Source organism: Artemia franciscana, chromosome 13, assembly GCF_032884065.1.
Source record: "Artemia franciscana chromosome 13, ASM3288406v1, whole genome shotgun sequence".
Taxonomy (NCBI): Eukaryota; Metazoa; Arthropoda; class Branchiopoda; order Anostraca; family Artemiidae; genus Artemia; species Artemia franciscana.
The window spans coordinates 42,844,474-42,867,410 of record NC_088875.1 but is presented as its reverse complement, the minus strand read 5'-3'; the positions used below and the strand labels follow the sequence as shown (position 1 = coordinate 42,867,410).

The window sequence follows — 22,937 nt, the reverse complement described above, 5'->3', positions numbered from 1 at the left end:
ACCGTATTTCAAACAGTAGGTTGTAAGAAAAATGTGGTTCAATCCCGCTTTCTAGGGCTATAATGAAAGAAAGGTCGAGATGGCTAGGCCATGTTCTACGGATGAAGGATGACAGATTACCGAAGATTGTCCTTTTTGGCCAACCGTCGGGGCTACACGGAAAGCAGGTTGTCCTTGTCTGGGTTGGGAAGATGTTATAAATAAAGATTGAAAGGAAATGGGAGCTTCCTGGGAGGGTGTAAAGAGGGAGGCTTTAAATATATTAGGTTGAAGGAGGAGCGTGCGTAGCTGTGTTGGCCTCAGGCGGCTTGGTGCTACAGTGATTTATTAGTAGTAGTAGTAGTAATAGTTGCTGTTGACGTCATAATCGTAGTTTGTAGCCACGTCCTGTCATACTATTCTAATGAAGAAAAGCCATAGGTTTTTTCCTGTTTGTTTGGGGTGCAGCTGTAGCTAGCAACCTAGTAGGAAACGATCACGTCAAATAAATATAATAACCCATTGCTCCTACAAATCCGAAACCCCTATATAAAAAACTTACCATTTCCTTAGCTTCAACAAAAAGGGAATGTATTGGCTTGAAAATCAAGAAAACTGGCTGCAAACATGATATTCTGCATATACAGCTTTTGTTTCCTTTTTTATTACTTTCCCACATATGCTGTGGCACTGGAACATTGTAGAGTTTTTTAATGGCTCATTTTAAAGGAATTGATACGGTTAAAAACCTTTTGTAATTAAAAAATTGATTTTTTTAAATCCAATCAATGTTGTACGAATAGCTCCATTTTTGGTGTACAAAATTGATCAATCACATCATCGGCATTAATGACTACTATCATAGGCTGTAGACAGGTCGGTATAATAAAGACCAAACTCAGTGGGAGCTACCAACCTAGTAAGAGACAGTCACGTCCCAAACTAAGAAATAAAGCATCCAATAACTTTTAAAAATAGTTTTGATCCAGATCGAAATACAAAGCGTACTATTGGAACTGCCTTGTCCAAAACCCCTATAAAGGAAAATTACAGTACTTGTGTTATAACAACCAAGAAAATAAGCTCTCTTGAAATCATATTAAAGAACGAACCCCTTTCCAAGGTGACTGACTATAGTAAAGAACAAATATTAAATTTTACTGAAGCTCAAGCTCTAAATTATAGTTGTCATTGTTGCAGCTTCAGCTGCAACTTATTAAAAGCAGAATTGGTCCCCGCAGTGAAAAGAAAGTGTTTTGAGAAAAATGAAATTTTTTTTTAGAAGAATGAAAAATGAGCTAGCAACCTATAGTACACATAGCTGAACATATTAAATAAAAACAACCCAGCATAACTAAAAGTTAAGATAATACATGTATCTTTAAAAAAGTTACTTGTCTGGGGTACAGTCCTATACTGAGCTTCGTCTCTTACTATTCCAACTAAGAAAAAGCCATAAGCTATTGCCTGTTTGAAATTTTCCAGTAAAGAATGAATTAAGCTGTAATACAGAACACATTCTAAACAATAGTCACATAAAGGATTATAAATGGTTTTATAATATAGAACGAACTCTAGCGCATACTAACTTAAATTTTTAGTATAAAGAGCAAATTCAGAGACTGATAAAGTATATTAAAGAAGGAACTAAAGCCAATTGTAATTAAACTATTTAAATAAATAATTATGTACATAGTGCTTTATCACACGCTTATCTTTTGACAAGATAATAAAAGATAGATTTGTTTTAAATAATTATTTCCCTGCTCAGTCGTTTTAGCAGTATCATGGATGCAGTGGGTGTGTTGGGTGGGTATGTTGGGTGGGTGTATTGAGTGTGTGTATTGGGTGGGTGGGTGTGTAGTCTAAGCCAGCAGATCATCAGTCAGCTCAACTGATGTTATTAATATTAAAATCACTAATAGGAAATGACTAGAGCTCCTTTTTATTTGAAGTAGTAAGAGACGAACTTCAGAGAATCATGTAGCTAATTGAGTCCAATAGGAGCTATGGTTTGTTTTTTACTAGGTGTCAACCATTTCTGAAGCCATGATACCGTTGAAACTTAAAAAATTTTCATTTATGATTAACTAGACTGACCCTTTATATAATTCTAAATTTAAAATTTAAAGAAGCAACAGAGTTCAGTTTCTTTGGGATTGAATTCGCTCTTTACTATAATTATATGTAACTTATTTTTCATTAAGTCTCCGATGGTAGAATAAACATGATAGAATTAAGTCACCGGTGATAGGTTAAGTCACCTGCGTGTCACGCGGGTAATGATCTGATTAATCGGATGATTCCTGATAGAAAAATGAAGTTTTTCGTAAAAATTGATTGTATTAATTTTTTTAATTACAAACCTGCACTAGATGTGGCAGTTTCCTTTAAAATGAGCCATTAAACAGCTCTCTACGATGTTTCAGTGTCATGCTATCCGCTGAAAAGAAAAAAAATGGGTGGAGGGGCGGGCAGGGTCCTCTGCTAGCCCCTCTGGATCCGCCAGTGCAAATCCAGCATGTTATATTTAGATGAAAACAAGTCTTATGTATCGTTACTTCTTTTACTCTCTCGTTTTTTCTTTTCTCACTACTAAAATATGACAAAAATCCTCCTGAATTAACAAAAAAACAGTAATAATTTCTGTTATCTTTGATGTTCTGTTCTATATTTATATAGGTGTTTTATACACTTTTATGTTATTTTATACAGTTTATTTAGTGTCATTTTGATTTTCCTTTTAACAAAGAAAATTTCACAATTTCGTTCTTTCTCGCCTTTGGTAGAAATCTGCCTCGGTTTGGGACAATTTTCGCGTACCCAAATTTAAGTTTACTTTTAATATGATTAACCCCACAAGATCGAAAACCCGATAAACATTAACAAATACTAATTTCCTCAAAAGACTTAGAAACAAGCTGGGTCGACTTAATTAGGCTAGATTTAGTGCGGCTAATTAAACGTAAATCATCTGCACATGCAATATACGAAAGATGAATTGGTCTTAATTTAATTATTCTATTCCTTTATCCCTAATTTTACAACTCCTCTGAAAAATATATTCAGGGGCTTATAGCGTTTTTGGGAGGCTGTACTTTAAATATTTAGGCATCTTGTCCCAAAAGATATAAACAATTCATGATGAAGAACCGTAAGTAAGGAGTGAATCGTGCTAATAGTAATCAGAATTAAAAAAGGCATTTTTATAACAATATTGTGTAAAATAGCAGGTTTTTATGGGGATACTAAATGTTTAAAGTCCACTGATTGTAAAGATTTGCTATTGTATGTTTACATTTAAATATCTAATGCGTCTGAACTTACCACAGTCTTGAAAATCCTGTTTTGAAATTGTGTTATATTTTTGTTGATGGTGCGACTATATAAAAACAGATTATTAGAATGTTTATGACAATTATGACATTGACAATTTATGAAATTGTTGAAATTAATTAATTAATGAATTAACTGTCGATACAATTTATGAAAGACGGAATAAAAGACAGTTTTTTTACGCATCAAAAGAATTAGCTTTTTATTCCAAACTACCTAGTTGGTGGGGGCGCTTCGCGCCCCCCAAACGAAAAAGTCAAGTTTACTGACTCTTGAACATGCAAGAAATGCAGTTATAGAAACAATGCAGTTTTTGATAGAAAATTGATTTTATTTTTAAAAGTAAAATCTAATTAAATTTTTAAATTTAATTTTAAAAATTTTATTTTTAAAACTAATTTTTTTAATTATGTAAGGTTTTTAAATACATCAACTTTCTTTGAAATAGCTTCGCTACTAGCTGAGGAGAAAGAACGAAAAAAGATACCTTTGATATAGAATATCGTATTCAAGCCACTTAAATCTTGTTTTTCAAGCCAACATATATGTTGTTGTTCAAGCCAAGAGACTGAAGTTTCCTGTTTAGAAGTTTCGGACACGGCGGTTCTAATAGTGAGCTTTGTGTTTCGATTTGACACTATTTTCAGGAGTTATAGGTTATTGAATTTCTATTAAAGGACGTGATCATTTCTTATTAGGTTGTAATCTACCGCTGCAAACCGGATTTACAAAGATTAGATCAGTTTCTACAGGCTAGAGTTCATTCTTTACTATAAACTGTATTATCTTATCTTGACACAAGAAAAGCGCGTTGTATCATCGTGCATATGATTATATATTTTCTTGTTTTAGTTACTATGGGCTAAAGTTCATTCTTCACCATTGCTCGTAACGTTTCTCTTAACATTCGACGCCTAAGCATTCATCCAAAAACTTAGACTAAACTTTCTCTTTGTTGGATTTTTTACTGAGTTTAGAGACAGTAACAAAACAAAATATAATTACCCGTGTTCCCCAAACATTCTTTATATTTCATACAAAATAAAAGTTTTTAATACCCGAAATATAGCTAAATGGCAAAACCAAAAGAAACGACTGAAATGTAACGTGATGATCAACAAGTTTATAGTAAAAATTCAGCAACAGGTGTGACGTTCTACTGTCATGACTATACCTCAATTCGTAAGGATAAATTTTAGGTCATCCTATAAGCAAATAATTTTTAGTTCAATTACTATAGGCTATATTTTGCTCTTTAATATAAATGACAATCTCAAAACTTTGATCCGATGTCTATGGGGGGGAAGTGGCGTGGGAGGGGGGCTACTTGTCCTCTAATCTTTTTGGTCACTTAAAAAGAGCACTAGAAATTTAATTTACGCTCAAATGAGCCCTCTGTCAATCCTCTAGGACACTGGTTCGACACGATCACCACTGGGAAAAAATTTAAATAAAACAAAAATGCGTCAACGATCTTTCTTCTGACCAAAAAAAAATTTACAAAATTCCACATTTTTAAAGATATGAGCTTGAAACCTCTGTACTAGGGTTTTCTGATATGCTGAATCAGACAATAAGATTCTATTAAGATAGCTAGACTTTTTGCGGGTATTCCGCCCCTTTTTCGAAAATCAGACAAATTTTCTCACGCTCGTTGCTTTTGATAGGTAACATTAAACTTAATGATTTTTTTTCTATATTTGGAAAAAAAAGCCAATTCTTTTGATGAGTAAAAATTGTCTTTTCTTCCGTTTTTCATTAATTATTTCGACAGTTAATTGATTAATTAATTAATTTCAACAATATCATAAATTTTCAATGTCATAATTGTCATAAACATTCTAATAATCTGTTTTTATACAGTCGCATCATCAACAGAAATAAAACACAATTTCAAAACAGGATTTTCAAGACTGTGGTAAGTTCAAAAGCATTATATATTTGAATGTAAACATACCATAACAAATCTTTACAATCAGTGGATTTTTAAATATTTAGAATCCCCATAAAAACCTGTTCTTTTACATAATATTGTTATCAAAATTCTTTTTTAATTCTGATTAATATTAGTACGTTTCACTCCTTACTTACGGTTCTTCACCACGAATTGTTTATAGCCTTTTGGGACAAGATGCCAAAATATTTAAAGTACAGCCTCCCAAAAACGAATAATTAAATAAAGGCCTATTCATCTTTCGTATACTGCATATGCAGAAGATTTACGTTTAATTAGCCGCACTAAATCTAGCCTAATTAAGTCGACCCAGCTTGTTTCTAAGTCTTTTGAGGAAATCAGCCAACTTAATACTGAAAAACGTGAATATTTAATTTTTAACGCTAAACATAAAAGTAGTGATCTTGCTTGTGGTCTTTTTCAGTTAAGCTTATTTCTTCGATTCAGTGGCTTGGTGTTAGTATTTGTTAATTTTTATCGGGTTTTCGATCTTGTGTGGTTAATCATATTAAAAGTAAACTTAAAATTGGGTATGCGAAAATTGTCCCAAACCGAGGCAGATTTCCACGAGAGGCTTTATCCAGACTTTATTCGACATATTGCAATCACTCTATATTGTTTCTGTTCGGTTTGCGCCCGTTTTTGAATAGTCAAGATTTACAAACTATAGGAGCTCTGTATTTTCATTATTGCAAATATTTATTGTATCTGCCACGTTCTTTAGAAATCGGAATATTATTAGAAGGTTTTATGCCACTGATAATATTTTCATTTACAAAAAAAACTTTATGCTATATTAGGTGATGATGCTTGTCGACGCTTGCGTCCTTACCACCCCTTGATTATATTATTAGTTGTATTGTCTGTATTATTTTATTTGTCTTTCCTTTAGTGTTTAGCTAATGTTAAATAGGGGAATGAGCTGGTTCTAAAACCATTCATAATAAATAGTTAGTATCTAGGGTTAGCTAGAGCCCAAACGCACGCTCAAAGTATTTTACGGCTTACCCAATAGAGGGCCATAACTGATAATTCTAACGTAACAACTTAATACTAAAAATTATGTACCTGAACTAGTCAAAACTACCGAACAAGATTGTTCCTAAATTATGCTGGCAAACAGCAAACTAAATCACAAATATTAACTAAGATCAACTTTTTTTATAACCTTTTCGATGACTTTTAACCTTTTAAGTACCGAGGACATCAAAATTAAAACTTCTTCGCCACCTAGATCTTTCTTAGCCTCTATTCATACCTGAAAACCATAATTCGCAAAGATCATTCTTTTGGCTGTTTAAAGATAACAAAGTTTTTAGGACAGTGTTGCATTTTCGTCAGTGTTACCACGTTACACGATGAAAATACATCACTTAAACTAATTTATTGAATTTGGCAACGTTATTCGTCATATTTTTGTCAATATTACCATGTAGGACCGTAAATAAACAAAACTATTTAGTTACAATTGGCAACATTTTTGTCCGTAAAAATTCAAATGTTAAGAATTTGTTGATTCCCAAAGACACTTAAACCTTCAAAGAAAAGCGACTTTTCTTAAGCTGTTTGATACCGTGTATTTTTAGTTTCATTTTTGGTGATTTCTCAAACACATTTTTACTTATTTTTTTCAGTTTTTAGAAAGAGTCTTCAATGTAATTTGTGTAGTTGGTAAAATTATTGTAGTATTAAGTGTCTGTTTTCAGTTCCTGATAGAAAAACGATTACAAAGCTTGAAAAAATGCCAAGTATCGCCAAACACTAGATGTCATTGATGTTTTTTGCACATAATGCATAATTAAGTTACCCATAATGCTTGCATGGTACTGTAAGAGATATGGCTTTATTACCTTTCGAAAAGACCACCCTCCTTCTGAAAAGCCTCTACAATTGTAGAATTACGATTTGCAAGAAAGTTTCGAGCATCAACAACAGTAATGATTCCTTTAAAAAAAATAAGAAAATTACTTCCAAACAATGATCATATCTAAAACTTACAGTTAGTATAGCCTAATATTTATATACATATATTATTTGTTTTAGATATATATTAAATACATGAAAACACGTGAGAAATCAAATACCAACTACTTCCATCGATCGTAATAAAAACAATGAATTTACGTCCCATTACAGAGGATAAGAAACTAGAGACATAATATAAAAAAATAAAAAAGTTGAGTTAGATTCTTAATCGTTTCTTTGTTTTAGTATTTAACTATATTTGGCTTAAGGCAGCTATTATTCATATTGCCGAAATAAGTGCTTGAATGATTTTTTAGACAACATTGCCTTTAGGTTGACTATTCAGAAAATATAAAGAGGAAAAGAAGCTAAAGAAACATACTATAAAAGTTGAGTAAGATTCTTATTCGATGCTTTGTTTTGATATTTAACTATATTTCACTTAAGACAGCTATTATTCATATTGCCGAAATAAGTACTTGAATAATTTCTTAGACAACACTGCCTTTCGGTTGACCATTCAGAAACTATAGAAGAAAGAAAATATATAGAGGAAAAGAAGCTAAAGAGACATACTATAAAAGACAAACAATAAAAGTTGAGTAAGACTCTTATTGGGTACTTCGTTTTAGTATACAGCTATACTTAGCTTAAGACAGCTATTAGTCATATAGCCGAAATAATTACTTAAATATTATTTTGACAACACTACCTTTCGATAAACAATAGAAACAAAAATCTATATATATAAAAATAAGTTGTTTGTGTGTTATGTCTGTTACTCTATGTCTGTTACGCCAGAGCATATCTTCTATATCTATCTATATAAAAATAAGTTGTCTGTCTGTCTGTGGATCTGTGGATCAGGTGACGTCATGTTTCTGTGTCGGCTGACGTCATGAAATGACGACCGAGACAGAGGGAATATAAGTGACGACCGGGAACCTCAAAGAGAAATTACAGACTGGGACACCCGGATACAAATCACGACCGGGACACAGGGAATATAACCGGGACACAGGGACACAACTACAACGGGGACGCCGGGGGCACAGGCGGGATATATAAATGACGACCGGGACACAGGGATTGTTCGAATAGAAATTACAGACCGGGACACCGGGACACAAATGACGACCGGGACACCGGGACACAGGGAATATAAATGACGACCGGGACACTCAAAGAGAAATTACAGACTGGGACACTGGGACACAAATAACAACCGGGACACAGGGAATATAACCGGGACACAGGGACACAACTACAACGGGGACGCCGGGGGCACAGGCGGGATATATAAATGACGACCGGGACACAGGGATTGTTCGAATAGAAATTACAGACCGGGACACCGGGACACAAATGACGACCGGGACACCGGGACACAGGGAATATAAATGACGACCGGGACACTCAAAGAGAAATTACAAACTGGGACACTGGGACACAAATGACGACCGGGACACAGGGAATATAAATGACGACCGGGACACAGGGACACATCATTAGAATAATGAGGTATAGATCTGAATACGGATTGTTTTTCCCATGGACAATTATATGTTGCATGTTCAAGAGTCAGTAAACCTGACAATCTATTTATATGCACAGACAATGGGACAGCGAAGAATGTTGTATATTCGCATGTTTTACGTAGTTAAAAACATATATTTATATCTATCTCTATTCACAGGTGGGACACAGGGACACAACTACAATGGCGCGTAACTAATATGGCGCGTAACGACTTACGCGCGCGGGGGGGCTTGGGGGGGGCGCGAAGCGCCCCACCAACTAGGTGTTGGGGTGGCGCGAAGCGCCACCCCAACAGCTAGTCTATATATATAAAAATAAGTTGTCTGTCTGTCTGTCTGTGGATCAGGTGACGTCATGTTTCTGTGTTGACTGACGTCATGAAATTAGTTGTCGTCATTTTTGCTTTGACAGTGACGTCATTAGACCGAGACAGAGGGAATATAAGTGACGACCGGGAACCTCAAAGAGAAATTACAGACTGGGACACCCGGACACAAATCACGACCAGGACACAGGGAATATAAATGACGACCGGGACACAGGGACACAACTACAACGGGGACGCCGGGGGCACAAGCGGGATATATAAATGACGACCGGGACACAGGGATTGTTCGAATAGAAATTACAGACCGGGACACCGGGACACAAATGACGACCGGGACACCGGGACACAGGGAATATAAATGACGACCGGGACACTCAAAGAGAAATTACAAGCTGGGACACCGGGACACAAATGACGACCGGGACACAGGGAATATAAATGACGACCGGGACACAGGGACACATCATTAGAATAATGAGGTATAGATCTGAATACGGATTGTTTTTCCCATGGACAATTATATGTTGCATGTTCAAGAGTCAGTAAACCTGACAATCTATTTATATGCACAGACAATGGGACAGCGAAGAATGTTGTATATTCGCATGTTTTACGCAGTTAAAAACATATATTTATATCTATCTCTATTCACAGGTGGGACACAGGGACACAACTACAATGGCGCGTAACGACTTACGCGCGCGGGAGGGCTTGGGGGGGTGCGAAGCGCCCCACCAACTAGGTGTTGGGGTGGCGCGAAGCGCCACCCCAACAGCTAGTATATATATAAAAATAAGTTGTCTGTGTGTCGAGTGACGTCATGTTTGTGTGTCGACTGACGTCATGTTTGTAGACTGACGAAATTACAGACCGGGACATCGGGACACAAATGACGACCGGAACACCAGGACACAGGGAATATAAATGACGACCGGGACACTCAAAGAGAAAGCGACCGGGACACAGGGAATGTTCGATTAGCAATCACCATCAACAGAGCACCGGGACACAAATGACGACCGGGACACAGGGAATATAAATGACGACCAGGAAATTCAAAGAGAAATTACAGACCGGGACACTGGAACACAAATGACGACCGGGACACTGGGACACAGGGAATATAAATGACGACCGCGACACTCAAAGAGAAATTACAGACTGGGACACCGGGACACAAATGACGACCGGGACACAGGGAAACAACAACAACAGGGACGCCGGGGGGCACAAGGGGATATATAAATGACAACGGGGACACAGGGAATGTTCGATTAGCAATCACCATCAACAAAGCTCAAGGGCAATCATTAGAATAATGAGGTATAGATCTCAATACAGATTGTTTTTCCCATGGACAATTATATGTTGCATGTTCAAGAGTCGGTAAACCTGACAATCTATTTATATGCACAGGCAATGGGACAGCCAAGAATGTTGTATATTTGCAAGTTTTACGTAGTTAAAAATATATATATAAATATATATCTATCTATATTCATAGGTGGGACACAGGGACACAACTACAATGGCGCGTAACTAATATGGCACGTAACGACTTACGCGCACGGGGGGGGCTTGGGGGGCGCGAAGCGCCCCCACCAACTAGGTGTTGGGGTGGCGCGAAGCGCCACCCCAACAGCTAGTCTATCTATATATATATATATATATATATATATATATATATATATATATATATATATATATATATATATAAATAAGTTGTTTGTCTGTGGGTCTGTCGAGTGACGTCATGTCATCATGTCGTCATGAAGTTAGTTGTCGTCATGTTTGTTATGACGATGACGTCATTAAAAGTATTTAAGAAAGTCGTTCAAAGACAAATTTTTAATTGTCAGAAGATCGTGGACGAAAAAATCTTTAATTGTAAAATGACTGAAGAACCTACAATGGCAACAGCCGAGGAAGCTGCTCAAAAAGTCTATGCCAAAAAACTTTATACGGCTGATAGAGAAAGTAAGAAAAGAAAGCGTGCCGAGGAATCACAAGAACAGCAAGAAAACAGGCTTGCGGCTAAAAAACGCAAAACCGCGCAGTTAGATGAAAATCCACCTGGACAGCAAGAGTCAAAACATATCAAAACTGAAAATGATAGCGATGATGATTGGGTTTGGGATTTTGACTTGAATAAGGTCATCAATGCCTACCAGATTTTAGTTAAAAAAAAACAAAGGTTCGGCGATATGTATTTCATAGTGACGCTGAAAAATAAAGAAGAAAAAGAAACCTGAAAAAAGAAAAAAGGTAAAAAAACTAAAAAGAAAAAACACTCAAAGAGAAATTACAGACCGGGACACAAATGACGACCGGGACAGAGGGAATATAAATGACGACCGGGACACTCACAGAGAAATTACAGACTGGGATACCGGGACACAAATGACGACCGGGACACAGAGAATATAAATGACAACCAGGACACAGGTATTTAAGAATATCGTTCAAAGACAAATTTTTAATTGTACGAAGATGGTTGAAAGAGAAATTTCTAATTGTAAAATGACTGAAGAACCTACAATGGCAACACCCGAGGAAGCTGCTCAAAACGAATGTATTCAAGCCGAAGTAGCTGAGTTGGTAAAGCGTTATGTTTCAGGTTCTAGGTCCGAGAGGCTCCAGGTTTGAACCTTGGCTTTAGCATTAATACAAAAGAAGAAAAAACTAAAAAAGGTAAAAACTACAAAAAAAAACTAAAAAGCAAATACTAAAAAAACTAAAAAAGCTAAAAACAAAAAAAAAACAAAAAAAAGGTAAAAAACTAAAAACTAAAAAAGAAAAAAACTAAAAAAAAAATAAAAAAAGGTAAAAACTACAAAAAAATAAAAAGAAAAAACTAAAAACTAATAAAAAAACAAAGAAAAACTAAAAACTGAAAAGAAAAAAATCTAAAAAAAGGAAAAAAACTGAAAAATTAAGGAGAAAAAGAAAACTAAAAGCCGGGACACAGGGAATATAAATGACGAAGGGGACACTCAAAGAGAAATTACAGACTGGGACACTGGGACACAAATAACGACCGCGAGATATAAATGACGACTGGGGCACTCAAAGATAAATTACAGACCGGGACACCGGGACACAAATGACGACCAGGACACCAACTAGATGTTGGGTGACACCAACTAGATGTTGGGTGACACCAACTAGTTGACACAAACTAGATGTTGGGGTGGCGCGAGGCGCCACCCCAACAGCTAGTATATTAATAACAGTTAAAATTCCTTAATTAAACACTATAAATAAAAATAAATTTAATACAAAAATAAAAATAACTTCACATCCGGCAACTTTTATCAATGGGAAAAAAACTAGTCTAAACAGAACATGTAAAGAAAAATGCGAGAAACGCTTTACAAAAATATAACAAAAAGAAAAAAGAAAGAAAAATCCCATTTAAACATATTTTAGAGTTGTAAAGAACCAAACCACAAATGATTACGCAGCAAGGTTAGATGTCTGCTATATATACACTATGTATATATATATACCTTCCTGAAACTTACTGCTGACTCTATGTGGGAGCAAGGGGCACGCTAAGCTTGGACATTTCTGTAGCGGTGGTACAGTTCTAGGAAGGCGATCTTGGCCCTCCACCCCAAAAGTAATAAAGGAAATCCGCTAGAGCATCTCGAAGGGGTGAGCATCACAAACATCGCTAAGCTTCACGCCGAGCAAGGTTATGCCTAACACACTACCTAGTAAACTTGAGGAGTGGCGCCCCTTGAGGAAATTATAGCCTAGCAAACGATACAGCATTTGGACTGGATTCCGATTAATGGATAATTCTTCTGTGTTTGCTTTGTTTTAGCAGGCGTTTTTGGGCTGAAGAACCCCGTCCTAGCTAATTTATCTACTATGGGTTGCCTTCCCTTAGTAGCGTAATATATGCAGGCATGAATGTATAATGAGTCAGAGATAATAATCTTGAGAGTATCTGTGCAGGGTTTCGACTCTTGTTGATAGAAGAGCATCGCCAAGTTTTGAAAACCAAGTTGTGACAAAGATGGACCCAGGATTGCAAAAAGCCTCCATTCATACTGGAGGTCCCAGGGACTTCTTGCTGTCCGGTTCCAAGCCGGCTTAAGCGCTTCAGTGTAGACTTGAGAAGGTATTTTGATCTTCATCCTGCACTGGTATCCGGGATCATTTTTTTTCCTGTGGCAAAAACAATTTCAATGATTTAAAGAACACGAAAATTAGAACTTGAAATATTACGACGTTGAAAAATAACTATCGAACCAATGTTTTCACTGACAAATTCAGACGATTCAAACTGGACTTCTTAGGAGTTTAGAAACACATATCCAACGGGTAGGAAGCATGAAAGTAGGTGACACAGAATTTATTCACTCAGGCAGGAAGGATGGGGTACATTGAAAGGGAGATAGACTCATGATAAATAAGGAAGCTGCTAGTCTTGTTTAGGTTGGGAAGGTATTAATAATAGAATGCCATTCATTCATTTTACGACTAAAAGTGCAGTGTATCAGTTATAGTGGCATACACCCCTGCAGAACGGACTGACGGATATAGTAGTAACTCAGATGAATTCCACTTACAGCTATAGGACCAAATAGATGGGGTCCCAGGTAAAAACGTAGTGTTTTTATTAGGAAATTTTAACACTCAAGTCGGTAAAAATAGGAATAGATGGTATCCTAGCCTAGGCAAATTTGGTGAAGGAAAAGAAAACAGTAATTACTACAGACTGCTACAATTTTGTAAGTATAACAATCTAGTTATAACCAATACGAGGTCTGGTGATAAAATGGCCCGTAGGTTACCATGGTATTCACGTGATGGTAAGTCAGCAAACTTTATTGATTATGTTACTGTATACCGAAGAGTGGAAGGATCAACACAAGAAACTAGGGTATATAGGAGTGCTGTTATTAATGTTAAAGGTAAAGATCACCGTCTATTAGTGTCTAGGGTTAATTGTAAAGCTGAATTTTCAGAAGGGTAACTACCTCCCGGGAAGTTATGATATCAGTAAACTCCAGGATAAGAATTTGAGAGAAAATTTCCAGGAACAGTTGAATACTAAACTGGAGAGTTTAAAATTTGGCAATGTGGAAGATGGATGGAATATTTTAGGCAGATAGTTTATGAAGTCGCTGATGGTGTCTTAAGGATGAAAATTAGAAATATACGTAGGAAAATTACTATAATATAGAGATATTACGTCTCATAGAGAGGAGGACGGGCTTGTACAAGAACTATCTGAGCAATAGATAATATCAAAGTGAGAGGAATGTAAAGAAAGAGGAGAAACATTAAAATCTGAACTAAGGAGGTGAAAAGTGGAGGCCATGGATAAAATTGCAGAAGATCTGAAAGATGCAGCTAGATGCCATAATACTTAGTAAAATATTGTAATGGCACGTAAATAAATTGAGAGAGAACAGTCAATCTGGACTTGTCCCAGTTAAAGATAGGAATAGGGTGACAATAGTGATAAGGAAAGAGTTAAAGAGAGATAGGCAGAACATTTTGAGAATATGCTGAACCGAGATAGAGTTGCAGAAAAAGATATATAGAAGAATGAAAAAGTTTGTGACAACTTGAATGTAAAAGAAGGTATATTATGTAAGGAAGAATTAGTGACATTATTTAAAGGATTAAAACATAATAAGGCCCCAGGTGCTGATAATGTAGTAAATGAGTTTCTTAAATATGGTGGTTATGAGGTTAGAAATAAGCTACTGAAGATTATGAATATGATTTTAGAAAGAAAAACAAAAGTATCTAGCGATCTTAAGAAGATCCTAATTAAACCCCTATATAAGAAAGGTTATTAGAGTGGGTTTGATAATTATAGAAGTATTATCCTAGTTTCTATAAGTAGTAACTTACTTAGCATGACGATACTTTTTAGACTTGGAGGTAGTGTAGACAAGGTTTTAAGAGAAGAACGATGCTGTTTCAGAAAGAATAGAGGATGTGTCGATGAAATTTCCACTCTTAGATTAATAATTGAGAAGTGCCTGAGTCATCAAACATCTTTAGTCCTCAACTTTATAGATGATAAGCAAGCGTTTGATTCAGCTGATAAAAGGACTTTAACGAAGGTCTTATCCCTGTATGGTATACCAGACAAATACATTAAAGTAAATAGTGCTATGTACGAGAATAACACTGCTACGGTTAAGGTAGGAAATGAGGTTAGTAGCAAGTTCTGTATTAAATCAGGATTTAAGCAGGTTGACGTTCTATCCCCATTTATATGGATCATTTTCATTGACTTTGTCTTAAAGAGCACAGGAAAGGCAATGGGAGAACACAGAATCAAATAGGGAAGTAAAACTTTCCTGGACCTAGGTTATGCTAATGATTTAAGTATCCTAGATGAAAGTGTTAGCAAAATGAATGAACTTTTTCAGAGGTTTTGCGAGTTCAGGCCGCAACAATAAGTTTGAAAATTAATGTTAAGAAGACTAGGTCGCTAAGTCTAAGATTCAGTGAAGTTGAAAGGTTACGTTGGGTAACGAAAAGATCTATCAAGTGGACAGCTTCACTTATCTAGGTAGTATTATTAGTAAGGACTTATTAGTGCAGTGGATGTCAAAAGTAGAATAGCCAATGCCCAGGGTAATTTTTTGCAGTTGAAAAAAGTGTGGAAAAATAGGAGGATAAGTCTGCAAACCAAATTAGAAAATTGGAAGATACAGTGGTGATAGTGGTCAAGTATGGTTCTGAAGCATGGGCGCTCCGAAAAAAAGCATGGGCGCTCCGAAAAAAAGAGGAATATTTACCAGATGTTTTCCAGAGAAATTGTCCATGGACCGTTTTGGGTACCCGACTGACTGACGGTATCTCAAACAGTAGGCTATATGAAAAGTGTGGTTCAATCCCGGGTTCTAGGGCTATAGTGAAAGAAAAGTCGAGATAGCTAAGGCACGTTCTACAGATGAAGGATCCTTTTCGGCCAAAGGTCCACGGGATAAACGAAAAGCAGGTCGTCCTCGATTGGGGTGGGAAGATGTTAAGGAAAAATTTAAGGAAAATGAGAACTTCCTGGGAGGATGTAAAGAGGCTTTACACAGATTAAGATGAAGGAAAAGCGTGCGTAGCTGTGTTGACCTCAGACAACTTGGCGCTGCGGTGAGTTGTTACTAATAGCAATAGTAAAAGTAGAGTAAAGAGATAAAAAAAAAGGTGAGCAATGCAAACGAATGTGGAGCTATGGGACAAAAGTAATGAGATAAATGGAGATCACAAAAGACAAAAAAGAGTGGAGTAATAAGATAAAAATACAGAGTCACGAAGTTGAAGCAATGAGATAAGCGGTGATAACAACAAAAGAAGTGGAGTAATGAGACCAAAAAAAAGTTTGAATATGAGCTAAAAGCAATCAGATAAGTGGAATAATACGATAAAAATGTGCAATGAGATAAGTGAAAATTACAAACACAAAAAAATGGAGTAATAAGATAGCAAAACATGAAACAATGGGACAGAAGTAATGAGACAAGTAGAGATCACAAAAGACATAACAGTAGAGATGACATTTTCCACCTAGTTGAGTGTTTCATTTTTGCGTAAGGTAAGAATATGCCCTCATTCCAGTCCATCTTATCCCACCAATAAAAAAAGCAGTCCCTCCCTTTTTGGATTCACGTTTTATTAAATTAAATTAACTATTTGATTTTTTTTCAAATGCTACCATCAATTTTAAGAAATTCACTCGTTTTACCGTCTAGAAAAACATCACTTTCGAGTTCTTTGTCTAGCCAGAATATAGATGCAATAGGACCAGGGTCAGCTATACCACTCGTTTCAATAAGAATATAGTCAAATTTTCCACGCTTTTTCATCAAGCTTTCAATTGCTGCAACTCCACTGTCTCTAAAAATAAATTCAATAAATAAGTTCAACAAATAAATTCAATAAAAAAAAAATTCAATAATTTCAATATAGAAATCAATTCTATTCTAAAGTCAATAGAATATTGTAATAATAATAACAAGACTTATTTGTCATTTAGGTGCTGGTTTATTAGTGATTATTTTTAGTTTTGTTGTTCTTTTTTTATTGTTCTTTTTTTGTTACTCCACCATTTACATGTACTGTACAATAGGTTAAAAATAAATTATTATTATTGTTATTTGCATTGTAATTTGCATTATAAATTATAAGACTCAATAAATAGTTCAATAAATTTTTAGGCCACAAAAACCCTAGTTCAAGAACAAATGAGACAACGAACCACACTTCCAATCAAACTTGGATTTTTCTTCCAATTCCTTTAGAACTACTCCTAAAACATAATGATCATTTAGTTAGAACCATAAGAAGCTTTTTTAACAGCACTAAAAAAGAATTGGCGCGAAGAGCGATGTGTTGAGGAGGAGATAACCCCTCTCATATATGTAATAATTTCTGTTTGTTTTCCGATTTAACGTTGCTCCTTACAATTAGTTGAGAAAACTTCTTTTTTATTTAACAGCGGAACTGGAGTGGTAATTAGAATTTGTCCTCTGTCTTTTTTTCTGTGCCTCAGATTTCAGCTTATTGTAAGGTCGGACCAAACGGACATGTTAAGAAGTAATATTTAACAATAAGTCAACAATTTTTATTTTTTACAAAAATAATTAACGAATATTTATTATTAAATAATTATTCGAATCCCACATCTGAGGAAACTTAAATTCAACTTCTTAATTTTCGGAAGGGATTTTTTGTTATAAATGTGTTTTCTCATCAAGGTCAAAAATATCAAGTGCACTAGCCTTTTCAATATTCAAGGCTTCGCAAATTTAAAATAGTAAGTTGTTTTTTAGCAGCAAGGATACTTTATCGTTTTCGTCTGCGATATATTATACTATCTCGTCAAGCTAAGTGTATTGCGTTAATTTGCTTATGCTGATTTATTTTAATATTTCGGTTATTATGGGCTTGAGTTCGTTCTTTTTTACTATTTAATATAAAATCTTAATTCTTAAAAAAATATTCTCATTCTTCTTAGCCGAGAAGAATAAAAAAAATTTCTAGAACTTAAAAGGCCCTTAGCCAGATCCAAAAAACTGGATGTGAAGAAAAAAACAAATTTTTCATGCTGCCATAGAGTTTTTTTTACTGAGCGATATGTTCGTGTTTTTTTTTATTTATGGCCCTTTAAAAAGGGCCATAACAGATGGCTTTGACAAATAAGTCTTAAAAAAGTGGGTTTTTACTGAGCAATATTTTCGTTCGTTTTTCATGACTCTTAACAAAGGGCCCTAACAATTTGTTTTGAAAAATAGCTCTTGCCAAAGAGGTGTTTTTACTGATTACTATTTTCAAATTTTTTCAAAATATGGCCCTTGAAAGAGAGCCGTAACAAATGACCTTGACAAATAACTCCTGACAAGGAGGTTTGTTTTTACTGAGCAATTTTTTTTCTTTTTACATCTTACAAAAAGCCAATAGAAATCACAGCAGGAAAATAACCCACTGAATTACTGAATTACAAATAAATAACCCACAAAATTACGAAGTTTTGAAGGCAGTACTCCATTTTTCTCAGTGTTGTCACGTTTAACCGTGATAATAAATAAGCAAAACTAATTACTTTAATTTTAACAGCACTTCTCGTCCGGATAAATTCAAACATTCAATATGTTAATTCCCAAAGACAAATTCACATTTAAAGTTTTGTTCTTAGTGGCTAATTCCGTCACCTTTCATAAGTTTGTTTATACGTAGGCCTAGTATGGTGATTGTTTACCTAAACAAGATTTGCTTGGGTTTTATTATGTTTATTGTTGACTAATAAACCCTCTCTTCCTATAAAAAAAAAAAAAAATAAATAAATAAAAAAAAAAAAAAAAAGGACAGCTAGACATTCTCAAGCTGTTTGGTACCTTATGATTTTAGCTTATTTTTGCCAAATTTTCACCCGTGTTTCTGTTCTGTTTTTTTTTTTTTTTTTTTTTAATTTAGTCCCTACTACTACTAAAGACTACATAAATGGATATGGAGGTTTTTCTCACAAAAATTGGATTCCTAATTTTTCTAATTTTTAAGATATATATATTTGAGTAATTTTCCCCTTAATCAATTCAAACAATCAGACTTCACTTTCGTTGTCCTTGGTACATTAAATTAAAGGCGATTGTTACTTACAGACGAAGAAGACAAATTCAGACTGAAAATCTTCATCCGATGGTGAAACACAAACCATTCAATCTGTCTTACATTTTTAGCTTTCACACAGCAGCCTGGTGAAAACTACACTTTTCATGCAAGACATTTAGAGAAAAATTCTTTCAAGATATAAAAAATAGCACCGTTTTTTAAGTACCAAGGACATTAAATTTTTTTTCACCCACCATAGGTATATCCATGCCTGAAATCCGCAATTTCCTCAAATTTTCTTTTGGTTGTTTCAAAACTTTGAAGCTTTTAGGGCAGCATGACATTTTCTTCAGCGTTGTCACGTTGAGTCGTGAAAAATTCATATATTGAAATAATAGCCCGTAAACGTTTAAAAATTCGTAATTTGTTGATTCCCAAAAACAACTAAACCTTCCAAGGAAAGGTACACGGTCTTAAGTTATTTGAAGTCATGTGTTTTTAGCGTTTTTTTCTGATTTTTAACTCCATGTTCTTTTTTTAACTTTGGCACCCGCAAATACCAAAAACTATAGGCGTTAACTGGATATTGAGGTCTTTTTCCCTAATATCTGAATTGACAATTTTTCCTTATTTTTTAATATACATATGATATTGTAAGTTTCGAATTAACCAATCCAAACGATCATATTGGATTTTGACTGTCTAGTAGGGGAAAGATACGGAAAAAAATGGTCGAACCAGGACAAAATTGGTACAGAAATTATTTTTGCACCACTGTGTTCAGAAAAGAGAGCTCTACAACATATCAAAAATCTAAATCTCCATCCCGTTGCGAAATTCCCTTTTTTCACGTTTTTGGCGCCTATTGTTTAGATATTTCCAGAATCCGAGAATGAGGAACCGTGAAAAGAAAAGTAGTTTATTGATGGCTTCCCTTTTAAGAAACGATTGTTTTTGTGCTCTTTTATTAGACAGAAACATCACGTTTAATCATTTAATTCTTTTTTATGTTTTGTTTTTGTTTTTGTATGAAGTAAAAAAAAAAAAAAAATCAAGCGACACACGATCACGGGGTATTTTTCGAAGAGGAGCACGAATTTTTCGGTTCAGAATGAGGGTTTTCGTTGTAACATTCACCGACAGCTCACTTATTCCCAGTTCTCTTTTTTAGATGGCTGAGACCGCAGTTTTATGTCCCCTTTGTGAACGTTCAATAGACACCTCAGAATCGTCGGTACTGGCAGAAAAAGGAGCTACGGCGATCAATGAAGCTAGCAAAACGAGAGGTACCAGCATCTCTGTCGAGGCAGGGAACCAAGTCCATCTTGCTTGCAGAAAGACTTTCACAAACAAAATATACCTGTCGAAAATTGAGAATGAGAGACGACGAACCTTGCAAGAAAAGACGGAAGCAAAAAAAGTGGTACTCCGATCACGGACCCCAAGTTTCAACTTCCAAGAGTGTTGCTTTTTCTGCACTACAAGGATAAATCTCCACACTACCCACAGAAAAGGACACGAGTGGTACAAGGTTCAGACTAAAGACTTTGAAGAGAGTGTGAAGGCAGTGTGCAAAAGCCGTGATGCTGATCGGTCAAATAACGTTTTCCGCCGAATATGTGCAGTGTCAGACCTGCACGCAGTTGACGCCATTGATCACGCAGCCTGTTCTTCTATGTTTCGATTAAATAAGAGCCTTCCAGCCAGATTTGCGACGCAAGAACTTTTTGGAATACTCGAAGATACTGAGCCAGATAAAAAAACGTCCAAAAAGGGGGAGGCCAGGTCACGATGAAAGATATCAGGCGTTTTTGAAGCTGGCTACTTTTTTCGAAGAAAATGACGAAGAACAGTATACAGTCAGTAAACTTGTGGATAAAATGGGAGAGCTTTTGAATGGGACAGACCTTGAACCGTACTGTAACAAGTACTTAAAGAGCAGGCTTCTGGAATATTTCAGTGACCAGCTAGTATTTGCAACTATTGACGGTAAGGCTGACGTGGTGACATTCAAAGAAAAAGCACCAGCGATACTCCAGAATTTTTATTACTTGGACAAAACCGATAACGAATAGAGTGAGAAAATCAAGCTTATTAGAGCAGCAGCAAAGATTGTCAAAAGTGATATCAAAGGACTGCCAGCACAGAAGGAATCATATATGACCGCAAAGCAGATTTCTTCTGAAGAACAGCTGGAAGGCTCTCTACCTGATAGCCGAATGGTGTTCTTAGATGAAATATTCGTTGGAACCGATATTTCCTTCAAAGTGCTTGCCATTGGCAATTCCATCGTTCAAGCAGCTCGCCCGCATGCCCTCATTTGTCCACTGCAACTAGGCTTAGCAGTGCAACTGGATCACCATTTCAAGTCCAGATTTCTTATTGACACTTTACACAGCCATGGATTCTGCTCCTCCTATGCTGAAGTCCAGAAATTTAAACGCTGTGCATCAGTCCATGATGAATCTAGCCTTGCAGGAGTTACCTCCGCACATGCTGTGCAGCATGTAGCTGATAATGCAGATCACGATGTTTGCACGATGGACGGAAGAAACACTTTCCATGGGATGGCTCTGCTAGCAACAGTCACGCCTCCTCTCATTAACAGTCGATCGCCCATTCCGAGAGTTGAAGTTTCATTAGATGAAGTAGCCCAAAAAGGAAAAATTCCCATCTACCCTTACCGCTTAAGTGAGACAGTGCTTTCAAAGGTGCAATATGAGAAGATCCCTGGCAAAATGTCAACGACCCGTATGCCTCACTCGATCAGCTCTGGTTAGCTACCGGGTTCCTGAATGTCCCAAGGCCGAGCTGGAATGGATTCATGCAGTCAGTTTTCTCTAACCAAATACATCATGAAACGGGAAACCTTCACAGCAAGGCAAGCGTCTTGTTTTTGCCCATGATTGACCTCCCGTCTAGCAACGAATCCTGCCTTTACTCAACCTTGCGCTTTGTAGCTTCGCAAGGCAGAACCTACGGATTCACACCCGTTCTCACATTTGACCAGCCGCTCTGGTGGAAGTCTATGAAGATCCTCAAGTCCGACACGACGAATGTCTACATCGAGTTCCATGGAAGGTAGGGTCAACCTTCAAGGTCATCTTTGCTTCATACGTCCATTATGTACAAGAAAGGTACCCTAGTGCGATCGTTGTGTTTGACGGATATGAAGGTGGTCCAGCAATCAAAGATGCTACCCATTTACGTCGAGCAAGAATGGTTGGCCACCAAGTCTTTTTCACCGAAGAGATGACCCTCTGCATGAAGAAAGAAGAGTTTCTTTCATGTAAGACAAACAAAGGACGTTTCCTGAAGCTGCTCGGCAACCATTTGGAAGCCGTTGGTTTCCGAATTTTCCACTCGGAAGGAGACGCCGACGTTCTGATTGTAGAAAAAGCCGTAGAAGCTGCTAGTCTTACAGACACAATCGTGGTTGCTGATGATACTGACATCTTGGTTCTTCTGATCAGTCGATCAGATTCGCGTTCCGGGCGTTTATATTTCTCACCTGAAGCTAAGTTTGGCGGTACTAGTTCAGCTTGGGATATTAGTGAGATGAAGCAGAAGCTAGGAACAGATGTCAGCAATCTGATACCGTTCTGTCATGCCGTGCTGGGTTGTGACACAACCTCTCACCTTTACGGAATAGGAAAGGGCAAAGCCGTTCAGCTGCTACTTTCCAACAAGAGTTTCAGGGACAGCGCTGCTATATTTGGCGACAAGCTCGCATCGCTTGACGATATTGTGGCAGCA

At 36.3% G+C, this 22,937-nt stretch overlaps 1 protein-coding gene across 7 annotated transcripts in view; it reads right to left on the bottom strand.

Annotated features, from left to right (window-relative positions):
* The window catches only part of LOC136034964 (zinc-regulated GTPase metalloprotein activator 1-like), a 157,375-nt gene that overhangs the window by 123,276 nt on the left and 11,162 nt on the right, over positions 1-22,937 (bottom strand). For all 7 annotated transcript variants that reach the window (XM_065716518.1, XM_065716522.1, XM_065716519.1 and 4 more), the window contains exons 4-5: positions 16,819-16,970; positions 7,120-7,213 (exon numbers count right to left, since the gene is read on the bottom strand). In XM_065716518.1, coding sequence (XP_065572590.1) covers positions 7,120-7,213; positions 16,819-16,970 — 246 coding nt within the window. The remainder of the gene's footprint in view (positions 1-7,119; positions 7,214-16,818; positions 16,971-22,937) is intronic.